This window comes from Ctenopharyngodon idella, chromosome 1 (genome assembly GCF_019924925.1).
Source record: "Ctenopharyngodon idella isolate HZGC_01 chromosome 1, HZGC01, whole genome shotgun sequence".
Classification (NCBI taxonomy): domain Eukaryota; kingdom Metazoa; phylum Chordata; class Actinopteri; order Cypriniformes; family Xenocyprididae; genus Ctenopharyngodon; species Ctenopharyngodon idella.
Window position 1 is genome coordinate 18978304 of NC_067220.1, and position 16197 is coordinate 18994500.

Consider the following 16197-nt stretch of genomic DNA (forward strand, 5'->3'; position numbering starts at 1 on the left):
GTAACTTTGCAACTACATTTCAGCTTATTCTACTAACCTAAACACAACAGTCTACTAATACTTTAATGAGTTAATTGACATGTAGTTGTAAAGTTACTTAAAGTTAGTAGAATGTCTAAAGTGGACTATCGAAATAAAGTGTAACCAGATAATCATATTTTACAACATATGGGTCAATAAAGCTTTAGTGGCATAATTATAAAGTCACAATGAAACATATTTTATTTTATATTGTGACATACATCCAAGTGAAACAGATTATCGGAAAAGAGAAAAAAAAAATTGTAGGATGGGGCTTGGTTCTGTCCATCATTGTTGAGTTATGACATTTTGATTAAGAATAAGAGGTCAAAACATGTTTAAAAATAAAACATGCTGACTTTAACAATTACAATATTATTTACTTGCACTACTGAAAGAGTAAAGAAAATATGGTGAATAAAATAATGGGGGGCAAAATAAAGATGATAATGTATACCTTTTATAGTGATATAAAATCTGGTTTAAATTAATTAAATGAGATAAAATATTGTTTAAATTAATTTAAATGAACAATTAAATGATATACAAAGTACTGTTTAAGTTAAACAAGATACAATATGGTTTAATTTAAAAGTAAATACATTATTCATTACATAAACTGTGGTGCATATTGACCACCACAGATTTTTGATACCAAGCAATCTCATATTTTTCATATTCCCATATTCATATACAGTTAGGACCTTCCTCTACAGGTTACAAATCACAAATAAAATGATTTATTTAACATAGTTTACATAATACAAACAGTTACAGTAATGCCAACAAACAGCATATGCAGTATCTCACAGAAGTGAGTTCACCCCTCATATTTTTGTAAATATTTTATTATATCTTTTCATTTGACAACACTGAAGAAATGACACTTTGCTACAATGTAAAGTAGTGAGTGTACAGCTTGTATAACAGTGTAAATTTGCTGTCCCCTCAAAATAACTCAACACACAGCCATTAATGTCTAAACCGCTGGCCACAAAAATGTCCAAATAGCCATTTTCTCTCCCCGGTGTCATGTGACTCGTTAGTGTTACAAGATCTCAGGTGTGAATGGGAAGCAGGTGTGTTAAATTTGGTGTTATCGCTCTCACTCTCTCATACTGGTCACTGGAAGTTCAACATGGCACCTCATGGCAAAGAACTCTCTGAGGATCTGAAAAAAATAATTGTTGCTCTACATAAAGATGGTGTAGGCTATAAGAAGATTGCCAAGAACCTGAAACTGAGCTGCAGCACGGCGGCCAAGACCATACAGCGGTTTAACAGGACAGGTTCCACTCAGAACAGGCCTCGCCATGGAACCATGAACCATGAATGCCAGCATGTACTGTGACATACTGAAGCAGAGCATGATCCCCTCCCTTCGGGGACTGGGCCGCAGGGCAGTATTCCAACATGATAACGACCACAAACACACCTCCAAGATGACCACTGCCTTGCTAAAGAATGTCTCCAGACCTAAACCCTATTGAGCATCTGTGGGGCATCCTCAAACGGAAGGTGGAGGAGCGCAAGGTCTCTAACATCCACCAGCTCCATGATGTCGTCATGGAGGAGTGGAAGAGGACTCCAGTGGCAACCTGTGAAGCTCTGGTGAACTCCATGCCCAAGAGGGTTAAGGCAGTGCTGGAAAATAATGGTGGCCACACTAAATATTGACACACTGGGCCCAATTTGGACATTTTCACTTAGGGGTGTACTCACTTTTGTGGCCAGCGGTTTAGACATTAATGGCTGTGTGTTGAGTTATTTTGAGGGGACAGCAAATTTACACTGTTATACAAGCTGTACACTCACTACTTTACATTGTAGCAAAGTGTCATTTCTTCAGTGTTGTCACATGAAAAGATATAATAAAATATTTACAAAAATGTGAGGGGTGTACTCACTTTTGTGAGATACTGTATTAATAATAAATCAACTAGACTGTTTTAGTCATGAGATCAGTACCTTGCCTTCGCTGGCAATATATTTGTCTGCACACATTGTTTACCACAATTCTTTTGTATGGAAGCACAAAGGATGTGAATGTATGAACAACAAGTTGTAACTCAGCGCCATACCTGTGAACGTAAAATGGAGTCTCTGCCTTTGGCAATGCTGCTGGAAGAGGAAAGACTGCTGGAGAAATTAGAAGAGTTAGAGGAGTACAGTCGATATGGGGACGAAGAGAGGCGTGAAGGACTGAGCGGATAAACGGGAGGGAGACTGAGCTCTCTTGACCGGATTTCCTCCCTGAACGGCTTACTGGCCTCTAATTTGATCATTTCCTTTTTTGGTTTAAAGGATTCTCGTTGAGATGTGGCTCTACTGTGCAAATGTCTGGATCTATAGGGTGACACTGGGGTTCTGATGGCAGCAGGTTTGGTCTGAGGTGGAGTTGGTTTAATGGAGTTAACAACAGCGTGTTGAGATGGCCGAAGGTGCAGGAGTCTCTTGCGTGGAGGTCGAGATTTGCTCTGCCGTTCTTTACGAGAGTGTGATTTAGACGTCTTTTTTCTCCTGGATTGCTTAGCAACTTTAGCTTGAGGCTTATGACCTTTTGGTCGCTTCTTTCGCACAACGGAAGACTGTTTTTTATCATTGTCCAATGGGTCTAGAACACTAAAATGATTTGTAGTGCTAAATGTGGCATCCATTAATGTGGAAGTTTGACTTTTAGTGACTGAAGTGTGATCTAGGATTGTGGAACTGTCATTCAGGACTGTAGAAGTGTGTTTTGGAGCGGCTGCTGTCTGACTGATGGTATCGGTGAGCACACTGTCAGCTGGAGGACTCAGACTGATCATCACTGATGCAGGAGGCTCAATCAGAGAGGAAGGCGGAAGAATTGATGTGGATCCTTTTTGTTTTTTCCTCTTTTTTGGTTTCTCTCCATTCAGGGGATCAGGAGGCAGCAGCCCCCCCAATAAACCTTTAGCAGCAGCTCGAGCCAAAATGTCCTGCACAGTTTCTGCCTCTGCTGGGTCTTGCTGTTAGAAAGAAAACACACACAATGTACATAGTGCAATATTATTATATATAGGGAGACCAGGGCTAGTTGTCACAAGGACATAATCGCAATAGTCTCAGCCAAAGATGGCACATTTAAGGTCTGTCGACAGTCCATTCACTGACCATCTGATGAATTGTGCTCACACACCTGGAAATTACCAAGAAGTCTAATCTGATTGACTGATTTTACACAATGTCTGTGAAACTTAAAATGAAGGGATTTCAACCAAAAGGTTGTTGAACCATATTCTTGGGACAAGGGAATGTGTCAGCTTGAGGCAAGTTGTCACGTGTTTTGATCTAATTTAATAAAAAAATAAATACATTTATTCTACTACATACACTATTGTTCAAAAGTTGGGGATCGGTAAGATTTTTTGTTTTTGGCTGACTTTATTAGATCAAACATATAAAAAAAAACATAATATAATAAAACATATGAACTTTTCTATTTGAATATATTTTAAAAGGTAATTTATTCCTGTGATGTCAAAGCTGAATTTTCAGTATCATTACTCCATGATCTTTCAGAGAACATTATGCTGATTTGGTGCTCAAGAAACATTTATTATTATTATAATAATTAAAACAATATGATTTTCAATTATCAATGTTAAAAACAGCTGTGCTGCTTAATATTTTTGCGGAAACCATTATTTTTTCAGGATTCTTTTATGAAAAGAATGTTTAAAAGAACATTTATTTGAAACAGAAATCTTATAAATGTCTTTACTGTCACTTTTGATGAATTAAATTTGCTGAATACAAGTATTAATTTCTTTAAAAAAATAAATAATAGAAATATTATATATTATAAATGTCTTTACTGTCACTTTTGATATATTTAATGCATCCTTGCTGAATAATTACTAACCCTAACTTTTGAACAGTAGTATATGTTTAAATGTGTATATAAATATATTTAAATGTATATTTAAATTTGTATTTTGAATACAAATGTATAATTCATATTTTATTCTGTCTATCTATCTATCTGTCTATAATAATATAGTTTCAATATTATTGTTTTGTGTTTCACAATTGTTTTACTATCAGTGATTAATGGCAGATTCCCAGTAATGACAACTTTTGTGGGCAATGTTCAATTAAAACAAACAAAAACTAAAAAAAAAAAACCCCGAAAAATATTCAGTGTAGTACAAAAGTGTAATGCAAAAAAAGTTCAAATGCAAGCTTTCGCAAATACACACACAAAAAAAGCTACAGGCTTGTTTCTCTTGCTGTGTGTGGTCTTGTGTGGATGCTAATGTGATCAGACACAAGTGTTCATTATTTAGTGCAAACCGGAGCTACACTGCCAGTATTTAGGACAGCAATGCATCAAGCTCTGCATGAGAGCGGTGTGTGTGTGTGTGTGTGTGTCTGTGAGCTCTCTCACCATCTCATACACACACATTTCAACACAGGGTATGAATCACAGCATGTCTTGTAAAAATCCCTTTATATGTGTTTAAAAAAAATCTGTTAGTTTTCTGATTCTCTCTTTCCGTCTTTCTCACCTCTCTTTTCATCACACAGAGGAAGCAGCCATTTGTGACTTCAGATGCTTCAGTTCTGAAAAACTTCTCTTCCTCATCATCCCATCCTGCAGTGACCAGCCTGAGAAACATGTAGCAAGAGAGAGAGAGAGAGAGAGAGAGAGAGATGTTTTGTGTTGCAAATTCAGTAAATTAAATCCAAATTATATCCTTTTTCTCATAACTCAAACATTCACATAATCCTTCCCCACTTGCTTTTCCATGGATTAACTGCTGTTTCCATGGATACAGCAACTTTAAATCCGTACAGTTAGTGGCGTGTGACAGGAAGGACTTAATGCCTGGACAGTGTATGTGTGTGTGTGTGTATGAGAGAGAGAGATGTGTGAGAGAGAGATGTGTGTGTTACCTGAAGGGCACAGCTTTTGCTTTGCTGTCTGCGTTTTCAAGCGCTCTCTTCACAAGTTGTTCATTCTCCTCTGGATATACTGAGCATGTGCAGTACACTATGCCTTTCACTTTAGGAACTGCAGTTAAGCAAGTCAAGTTAACACAGAAGATGTGATTTAGTCAATGTATTATTAATAAATAAATAAACAAACAATTTTTTTTTTTTTTAACTTAAATGTGTTTAGCAATTATTCCATGGGCCTCTCTTTATCACAGTGAATAAAATGGATGACTCTTAAAAAGTGTGTAGTCACATGACCAATTTTGTTTATGGTTGTCTAGAAACAAGGCTCAAATCACCCTGTTCTCCCCTACTTACTACAGTAACAACAGTAAATTTTACATAATTACAAGCAACTAACCCTAAATCATGTTGTTAATGAATATTACTCAGTGCTTAAATGTATAATTACACTGTAACAGGGACACAAAATAAATGGTTACACTTTATTTTAAGGTGTCCATGTTACAGTGTAATTATACATTTAAGTACTGAGTAATAATAATTAACTACATGTATGTACTTACTATATAGGGTTAGGGATAGGATGAGGGTTTGGTTTAGGGTTAATTGCATGTAATTATGCATAATTTATAGTTAATAATTTATAGCAAAACAAGCTAGTAAGATTGATGCAGAACACAATTCGATCAAGTTAATGCATAAACTGTGGTCATCAAGAAATATTCTAAATATTGTTTACATGATTAATTGGAAAATAAGACAAAATTACTGATTAATCATTTTAATTATTATAAATTCATTATTAACAATTATTTTTGTATTGTGGTGAGAGAAACACATGGATAAAAATTCAGTAAAACAAATTAATAGAAAAAAATATTTCTCATTCCCACTTAGTGGAAGCTTTAGACATGGAAATTTTCAGTGTCACAAAAAAAAATCAGGTAGTACATGAATGTGTGTGTGTGTGTGTGTGTGTGTGTGTGTGTGTGCGTGTGAGTGTGTGTGTGTGGTCCCAGTAAACCCTACGTTAAGATGGCAATTCTTTGACTTTGTGGCATTTTGGTCCCATGAGAAAAACAGCTTATAAATCATACTAAATATTTTAAAAATGTAAAAAATGCAGAAAGTTGTGTTGCTGTGGTTGTGTTTAGGGGTAGGGTTAGGATTAGGGGATAGAATATACAATCTGTATAGTATAAAAATCATTATGTCTATTATAGTCCCCATAAAACATGGAAACCCAGCGTGTGTGTGTGTGTGTGTGTGCGTGTGCGTGTGTGTGTATGTGTGACTCACAGGTAAGTGCATGGTTGAGGTCTTGTGTCTGCTTAGCAACTAGTGCCTCCATTTTACTGTCAGAGATGGTTCCTTTAGATAGGCCATGCAACAGCCCTCTGTCTGATAAAGAGCAGTATGTCTTATGTTGAAATGTCGTTTCAGTTTGTTTTGGTTCAATGACCTCTAAACTGCCCACAATGAAAAAGAGAACCTTTCAAATGTACGATCATGCATATTTGTTGCTGTACCTCCATTCTCATTGAGGATAAACTCAACAGGGTTACAGAGCGCTGAGGCAGAACACTGTGGGAGCAACACAATCACCCGAACCTTCTGAATACGCAAATCCCATTCATTAAGCTCATTGAAGTACTCAGACATAAGTTTCACATCTGTGGAAAAAGACAGAAAACACCTGAGTATCAATACTTCACTACTTCACTAAACACAGGCAGGTATTACTATGGTATGTAAATATTTACTTGTTATAAGGTTAGGCAGAGTAACACTTACTTTTGCAGCCAGTAGAGGTGAGGATAGATTGTAATTCCTTGTTGAAGGTGGAGACATTAAGGACCCCACATACATGTACACAGCCAGAACAGGCAGTGGCCTGGACAGCCACGTGAGCCAAAGTCAGAGCAGAGAAAGACCCCACCATCAGAACGTCTCCACCCTTACCCAACAGCGGGCGAACCGCACATGCAGCCAGACTGCGAGATTTATCCTGAATTCACGCACACACATTAAACCTGGATATGTGTTTGCACCATCAGAATGATATGGAAGATGGTTTCCGCAACAGAATAAAAGTTCTGCCTTTTTATCTCACAGACTTTATAACTTGCAATTGCGAGTTTATATCTGAAAATTCAGAGAAAAACAGACAGAATTGCGAGTTATAAACTTACAATTGCGAGAAATAAAGTCCGAATTGTGATATATAAACTTGTGAGTTATAACATCAGAATTGCGTGTTATAATTCACAATTGCGAGAACAAAGTCACAATTCTATTTCGAGTTTATCTCACAATTATGAGAAAGAAGCCAGAACTGCAAATTATAAACTCGCAACTGCGGAAAAAAAAGTCAGAATTGTGAGATAAAGTTTTATTACCTTTTTTATTCTAAACGAGCTTCCTTAGAATAATGCTTGTTTGTCTTTATTACCTGTATTATGAGTGTGTGCTCTGTCACTAGTTTGGTTTTCTCCAATTGTTTTCTGAGCCTTCTGGGAAACAGCAGGACATTGGAACAGTGTTTGTCCTTACAGAACACATTTCCCACCAGGTTAATGTGTGAATCGACCTGAGTGAAGCCTGATGTCCTCAGAGTCTCACACACGTCTTCAATGCTGGATGAAATGGTATACATACACAATATGGCAGGTGTATATATTAAATAAGAATACATTTGTGTACATACACACAAAGATACACACTACCTGGCTTTGAGGGTGTTGACCCAGGCATAAAGCGGTACCGTTTGTGATCTTTGTTGTTTAGCCCTCACAGCTGGTGGCAGGTAACTGTCAATTGTCAGCAAATTCTGCTTTATTCTGTACTGAGCCAGTGAGGCTTCCAGTTTGGTCTTGAACCTGATACACACAAATATACCATCACCATTTCTAAGGTTCAATGTCTTTAAAGACTTGTATCACATCACCAGAGGAATGTTTTGTTTTTATTTATTTGAAGTTCAGGACATTTAATGGAGTTCTAAGATGTGCTTCATTTAAGTATCATCTTAGCCTCAGACGTTCTTCCCAAAACTCCTTTTAGGAGTGATAAAAATGGGAATATTATTTTGGCAGAGCTATAAAATTAATATTTATAACAATCCAGGTAATTTAGTCCTGTAAAAATGAGATGTGTGAGTCCTAATCTATGGAAATTCTATTTCTACTTCAGAGTATAAAAATAAAAAATGAATTCACATTATATAAAGTCACAATTGGAGGACAGAAAGTTGAAATCACTAAAAATACCATTTTGAGACATAAAGTTGCAATTATCCTTAAAAAAACTTTAAGGGGGAAATAGGCATCCATCAAAATCTTTGACTTAAGATGGAAAAGTTTGTTTGAGGGGTGGCTGGCTGAGACATTGTTGAGATTTTTTCTGAAATTTGTGAGGACATTTTTTTTTTTTTTTTCAGAAAATACTCTTCAATTAAACTTTTTGCTCTGTATGAGAGGCAGTTGAGATTTTTTATTCAATACATGGGATTCACAGAATATCAGTCTGACATAATAAAGGATGAATGAATTTTTACAGGGCAGACCTGCTCATACTGACCGATAAAGGCTGTCCTCCACCTGTCTTACTTCCTTTATAAGTCCTTCCTCTACTCTTTTCATTGGCTCTCTGGGCTGGAACTTCCTGTCCAGGAGATCATAGAGTATGACCACCACAAGAGCCATGAGGTCATCTGGCTGAACAAACACATCAAAAAGTCAATCATGGTATCAACATAAAAGGGCAGATGCCAGTCATAACAGACCCACCATTTGCTGAGAACGGTAGAAGTAGCTGTCAGTCAGGATCTCCTCCAGCAGATCTTGGTCTGTGATGGTAGGAGGAGAGAGTTTGTGATATTTAGCTGTAGAAGATGAAGTAGAGCAATAAAATTATGCTATGATACCGCTGCTATACTAAAATGGTTGGTTGTAATTCAACAGCATAATATGAAGTGCTGTAGTGAAGAGCAAAAATCGCAGCAATGCACTCCAGAGATCCTAAAATACCCAAAAGCAAAACTGATGTGTGAGTTACATCAGTTTTGCTGAGAAATTATTTTAAAAATAGCTGGATTCCAACTCAGACTGGCTTACTGAATAAAAAAAAAAAGTGAACTGAATTTAAAATGGAGGAGAAATTATTTAAATAAATCCAGATTATTTTAAAATAAAAATAATCAGCTTTTATGAGGTCTTGTAAAATATTTCTAATTTAAAAATGTTTGGGGAGGATAATTTATTTTTTATTTATTTTACTTTTTCTTGTTTTAAGCATAGATCTAAGATTTTTTTTAAATTTAAGCTTGGAAGAAGAAAAATATCTTAAGAGAAAAATAGGCCTGAATAATATATACTACAGTGCATATAGAAAATCATCATCCCCCCCATCATCACCCCTTTGAATTAGTTACTTTATTTGTCGTACAGCCTGAAATCAAAACCCATTCCAAAAAATATATATATATATATATATTTACAGATTTTGCCTTACAAAAAAAAGAAAGGAAAAGAAAAAGCCAACAGTTCTAAAAAATAATAGTAAAAAAACACCTTTTGCTGTAATTACAGCCATCAATCCTTTTGGATATGTCTGTACTAGCTTTGCACACCTAGATTGAGGAATATTTGCCCATTCCTCCTTGCTCAAGTTCAGCCAAATTCCGTAGTGAGCAGCAATGGACTGCTCTCTTCAAGTCCATCCACAGATTTTCTATCGGATTTAAGTCAGGGCTCTGACTTGGCCAGGACATTCACCTTCCTTTCCAAGTCATTGCTTTGGCGGTATGTTTAGGATCATTGTCGTGTTGGAAAGTGAATGACCTGCCCATCTTCAGCTGTCTAGCAGAGGGACGCAGGTTTTCCTCAAGAATTTGGATGTCCTTGGCAGCATCCATTTTCCCTTCAATCCTGATCAATCGCCCAGTCCCCGCTGAAGAGAAACACCCCCACACAAGCTTATAGTGGTGTGTTTTGGGTGGTGTGCTGTGTTTGCTTTTCGCCAAACATAGCGCTTGTAGTCCAGTCCAAAAAGATCAATTTTGGTCTCATCAGACCATAGCACCTTTTGCCAGATGGCATCAGAGTCTTGTGTTTTTGTATAGCGCAAACAAGACTGAGTGTGGCACTTTTTCAGAAAAGACTTCTTTCTTGCCACCCTGCCATACAGGCCAGCTTTGTGTTAAGCTTGTGAGATAGTTGTCACTTGCACAGACTGACCAATCCCAGCCATAAAGCCTTGTAAGGCCTTTTGGCAGCTTCTCTGATCAATGTCCTCTTGGCTCGGTCATTCAGTTTGGATGGACGGCCTGATTTAAGCAATGTGTTGGTGGTGCCATATGCTTTCCACTTCTTAAAGATGCTCTTAGTACTCAGTACAGTACTCAGATGGATAGCTAAAGCCTTCAAAATGTTTTTGTAGCTTTCTCCTAACTTGTGCCTTTCTACAACTTTACCCGGAGGCTTTTTTAAAGCACTTTCCCAACCATGGTGAATTATTTGCAGTACCACGCACTACTAACAGTGGAATCTTCAAGAAACATCTGTTTTTATTCAGAAGTAATCAAAACCACTACAATTGATGTCAGGTTGGGCATTTAGCTTGGTGTTTGATCTGGAAGTTGACTGGTTGAACTTGATCAAGTTTATAACGGCTGATCTCTTTACCAAACCAGATATTTCACTAATTAATTTTTAATAATCCTCCAGAATGTTTTAAAATGTTATTTTTACTTTGATGATGAGGGTTATAATGTGTACATAGAGCTCAAAAAGTTAATATTTATTTTATTTTTATTTTCCAGGGTGTAATGTAGGGCTGGGTATTGACACAATTTTCACGATTCGATTCGATTTCTATTCACATGCTTGCGATTCGATTAGATTCGATATCAATTATTTTGGATGTAGAATATCAGTTACAGTATGTGGCAAATTTTCTGGAGGAAAAAAATCTCTCAACTAATGCTGTAAACTAGCCTACACATGGGAGTCAGTTGGTACTACTTTACTATAATATTGAAGGTTAAAATTAATTTATATACAAACACTTAAATTACACTCAATTATGTTTGTTTGTTTTTTTATAATAAATAAAGTTTAGAATTACACAATCATATTTCTACTCCAATTTGTTTTTTGTTTTTTTTTGTTTTTTTTAAATATAAACATTTAAATCGTGGCTGTCATAACTGATTTCAAACATGCATTAAATATTGAAGAACATTATAATGAATATGTAACGGTGCATAGCTATATTTACAGAATGTTGCTTTACATTTTTCTAGCTGACTAATGAGTTTATGGTCACTGAATATGTTTTTCTGAGGTAAATGTGACGTTATGTGACATTGTTTACAAGCTGTTTTATTGACGTGTTTCCGAGGTTGAAACACTGATTGAGCTATTACACGAGACATGATACGGATTCCGTTGTACTGTATATTTTAACATACCTTCAGATGTTTAGTCATGTTTATTTCGCGCTGTAACTGGTATTAAAGCGGAGGAGAGGATGTTCACATGCGCTCCGTGCTGCTGCTTCTCTTTAACTAAAGCGATCTGTAACGCTACATTAAACAGCGCCAAAACGGTATTTATTTTTTGAATCTCATAATAAGATGGACGTCATTTGAAATCTGAGACTTTGCTTCATATCAAAAAGTAACAAAGCACAAAGATTATTGTGATTTTTTGGATGGGAGGCGCGCTACATGTTCTGTTCATTCATCAATTGAAAACAGACTAGACTAATCGATTCTTGGGATTTAAGAATCGATATCGGTTCGTAAAAATGAGAATCGATTAAAATCGAGAAATCGATATTGTTTACCCAGCCCTAGTGTAATGTGACAAAAGGTAAAGATTTTCACATGGTATGATTACTTTCAATAGGCACTGTATATAATATATGAATATATACTTATAATAATAAATATAAAAATTAAAAAGTGAATAAATTTTTGCTCCTTTAACATTTATAATAAACAATTACTGATTGATAGGCTTATGTCTAATCCTCTCTGAATTGTATATAAATTTGTTGTCTTTGTGTTTCTGGATGATGGAACTGACTGAGTATGAACTGACCTCATGCTCACAGCTCAGCACAGCCATTAAAGTGTTACAGCAGTCAGTGAACTGATGTCTGACCTGACTACACTAAAAGCAAATAGATGTCCTTAAAAAAAAGAAAAAAGTAAAAAAGCCTCCCCTAAGCAAAAAGTTTGAGAAAGTGAGGGCAAAGCAGAGCAAGGAAGAGAGAGAGAGAGAGAGAGAGAGAGAGAGAGATAGAGAAAGAGAGAGAGAGAGAAGAGGAAGAAGAGAGAGAGAGAGAGAGAGAGAGAGAGAGAGAGAGAGAGAGAGAGAGAGAGAGAGGAATGAGTCAGAGACGTGTGTAGGGAAGATAAGCTACAAGAAGAAACTCAACCAGAATGTAACCAGACATTCCCAAATTATTGATTCAGGACTTCAGTAATGGAAAGAAGAGGGAGGAAGGCATGGAAAGATGAGGTCAGAGGAGAAGAAATGTTTTTTTTCAGGCACTGAGCCACACCCCAAAAGTCAGTCTATTATCTTCAAATCAAAATAAATTAAGAATATTAAATATTTTGCAAATATTCTGCAGCACTGACTGCTGTTTTTAATCCAATTACTTAAAAATTCATTCAGAAACCACCAAAGAATAAAATGTGTGACAACCAACTCAGTTTCTTTTACAACGTTAGATAAAGGACAAACTCTCCTCTGCAGTACTGTCAGACAGGATAGGAAAAAACAATGGAATTCTGGGTAACAGTATTATTATACGTTTATGACTCTTCATCTGTTTCCAACTGCACCTTTGAGTCCTGTATCTGTGGAACTGAATAATTGATGTTAAAGATTTGTGGGCCACAAATAGTATGACATCAGTGACCAGAGGGACATTAACTGCACACTGCAAAAACAATCAAGATAAACTGGACACGTTAGATTCTTGTGCTTTCTAAATCTCACCACTTTATGATATTTACATTCTTACCAAATACTTATTTGCCTTCTTTATGAAGTTTCTTATACAATATCAGGCCCATTTTTTAACTGGAGGAGAATATTGAAATATGATATTTTAAAGGAAAAGTAATTCTCATCCTGATAATCATACAAACTCTATGATTTTGAGACCTGACTTTATTTTGTCACTTACATTTCAGGGTGTTAAACGCCAGCTCATATGCCCAGTGCTCATTCTGCTTGGTGTTGGCATCACCGTCGTTGACAATCCCAGAATCATTGTCATCATCATCGTCATCATCATCATCATCACCACCGGGACTGATGTGCCCATAGCGAATGAGTCGGCGTGCGAGGTCTTTCTCCACATGAGTTTTCTGGAAAATAGCTGCAGCATGAAAGTACACAGAGTCGGGGAATCCCAGAGGTGTTCCCTCTCTCTCCATCCTGACTCTGTTCCGTTCTGCAGACACTGCAGTGACCCTCTTTTTAAGGGATTGAACACATACTTTTCCCATAGGGTCCTTGGGTGACATTGCAGTGTGTCTTTTATTCTCAGGAGTGGATTCTTGATCCAGTAAGTTCAGTGATGTGACATCAGGCAGATCTGAGTCCAATGTGGAGTTGAGAGTCTGTTTAACCATTCTGATAGAGCCAAGTTCTGTGAATAGATACTGAATTAGTGTATCATAGATCATTTATTATTATTTTACACACATTATCCAGGGGTTTTGAGCTAGGGTCAGTAAAATGACAATATAAAAGCCAATTATTTAACTTTGTAAACAACATGCTGTGTTAATTTCACACTGAATAGGGTTTCTCACACAGTATAATTCGGTCTTTACACACATGATACAATAAGGATCATCATATTTTATTCTGTTTGACAGTATAAATAGTATAAATAGTATTTTCACTCTGTATGGAAAAGAATATTCAGTATACAGTTATATGAATATACGGTAGGGTCCAAAAGTCTGCGACCACTAGAACCATTGAGAATAGTGGAGAATCTTAAACATTTCTTATTCATTTTATGTCATTTACTTAATTCTGTAACTTTCTGTTTATTGCCTGGTTAAAATCAGAATTTCAGTGAAATTTCAAGAATTTCAACAGATTTTTAATGGGGAGTTTTGGACCCCACTGTACTACATCAAAAGTGACAGTTAAAACTTCTACATTGCTACAAAAATGTAAATTTTTATGATTTTAAATCAAATGTATTTCACAATAATACCATTTTAATGTATTTTTGATCAAATAAATGCATAAGAATAATTTTTTTTTTCGACATTAAGACATCTTACCAACCCTGAAGAAGTGTGAATATACAGTTGGCTCCAAAAGTCTGGGACCACTAGAACCTGTGACCTAGAAACAGTGCAGAATCTTAAATATTTCTTATTTATTTTACACCATAACATTTATTTTGTTTTTAATTTTAAAAATCCTGTAACGTTCTACTTATTACCAGGTTTAAATTATAATCTGAGTCCCGCATTTTCAGTGTGGAGTTTTGAACCCCACTGTAGACACATTCAAAATCTAATTAGTCAAAATGAAATTTTAATACGTACCTCTCATAATGTAAGTGCAGTCAGCCCGGCAACAGGTATGAATATGAGAACAGAATGTGAGAATTAGGAGCCCCCCCTCTCTCTATCTGTCTGTCTCCCTTGTCTCACATACGGTCTCTCTCTCTCTGAGATCCTATGTCACTACAACAAACACAATTGTTCTTGTCAAAAGAGTGTGAATCTTCTGTCTACAGATATAGTCAGCTAGCTATCAGCAGCTCATCATTTCTCTCTCTCTCTCTCACACACACACACACACACACACACGCTCACTGAAAACAACGAATAGTAGGCCTACATTAACAGGTTTGAGATAAGAAAGAGGTGTGTAAGATAGCACATAGAGTGTCATATATGTTCATTTGGAAGTGTGTTTGTTCTATTTCTTACCCTCTTCTTTACAAGACAGAGATGCTGTTGTTCATTGGAGTTTAGTTAAAGAACAGACTGCTGGCTTTAAGGGTAAACAGACTCCAGAGTAACGCTTAATTTCTGCTCATTTGAAACCCTTTCATGCCTGACGTACGTCGTCTCCAATGAGACACAATTAGCCTGACGTTTGCATTCATCATGCTGAATGATTCATTGCTTTGGTCTCAAATCCATTCTGAGCCCAGTCTCCCTCAGTTACCCCCACATTAGCACCGAAACAAACTACACTGGTCTTTGTCAGAAGTTTCCAGTCCCTTTTTTGAAGAACTGATGGTTTAATTCCAAACTTTTACAGCCAATCAACTGCTGAGTCTAATTTAGCCCCACCCACGCAGCACCTTATTGGTCTCTACTGTCATCAGTTGACTTTTAATTAGTGATGAGACCTGTCAATCTCTTTGAAAATAATCCTTTGTTACTTTAACTTCAGATTAGTGGAACAAACACAGTGAGACTGCTTAATTAATAATGCTGTGTGTGGGGTGTGTACACTTCCATGTGTGTCTGTGTGCTGAATTAGTAATGTAAAGGAATACACAGCTTCTTTTTCCTCATTAACCCACATCTCAATGCCTCAGGGGCAGATCAGTGTGTCCAGTGACACTGCAGCTTCACTGCTATTTCAGCTTTAACAGTGTTTGTAAAGATTTCTTCAATATATATATAGCCTCATCTGATCAGTGTGTGAATGTAGGATGTGTGATGGCAATATCTTTGCTGGTGTGAAACAAACTGATTCTAATAAGTTGTAATGAATGCACAAATAAGAGAACTGCTGTTTGTCTGTAGGTTACATTAGGTCTTATTGACTAAACAGAAGGGGAGAACTGGAATAATTTGAACATATTTTGATTTTAGGTTATGCTTTGAAGCCACCGGGTGGTTGGTTGCCAATACATTGTTATGTGGTTGTTAGAGTGTTTTGAGTGGTATTTAGCATGGTCAGGGGTTTTTCAAACTTTACAAACTAAATATGATGACCCCCTTTTTTAAATAAATAAATAATATATATATAATAAATAATTAATTATATAAAAGTAAAATCCCACTTCTTTCCATCAAGTTGCACACATTGATGTATCACTCATTAATGGAGCACAAACTGTATGGGACAAGTTACCTGCAAAATTGAACTAGAGTTAGGGGTTTGTTCAAAAAAGAGACACTTGTGTAACGATTGTGGAATACAACAGCAGTTTAAAAACTACCTTTCATGCACGCTG

The 16197-nt window shown here is 36.4% G+C and overlaps 1 protein-coding gene across 1 annotated transcript; it reads right to left on the reverse strand.

Moving 5' to 3' along the window:
* Positions 1 to 978: 978 nt before the first annotated feature.
* Positions 979 to 14332, reverse strand: LOC127521457 (putative methyltransferase NSUN7). Its single transcript, XM_051910727.1, has 12 exons — positions 14273 to 14332; positions 13153 to 13620; positions 8736 to 8794; positions 8527 to 8663; positions 7674 to 7826; positions 7400 to 7583; positions 6742 to 6955; positions 6477 to 6620; positions 6247 to 6348; positions 4942 to 5059; positions 4554 to 4653; positions 979 to 3011 (listed from the first exon to the last, which is right to left on the reverse strand). Exons 2-12 carry the CDS (start codon positions 13601 to 13603, stop codon positions 2091 to 2093), a joined length of 2583 nt encoding a protein of 860 aa, XP_051766687.1. The 5' UTR covers positions 13604 to 13620; positions 14273 to 14332; the 3' UTR covers positions 979 to 2090.
* Between the last annotated feature and the right edge of the window lie 1865 nt (positions 14333 to 16197).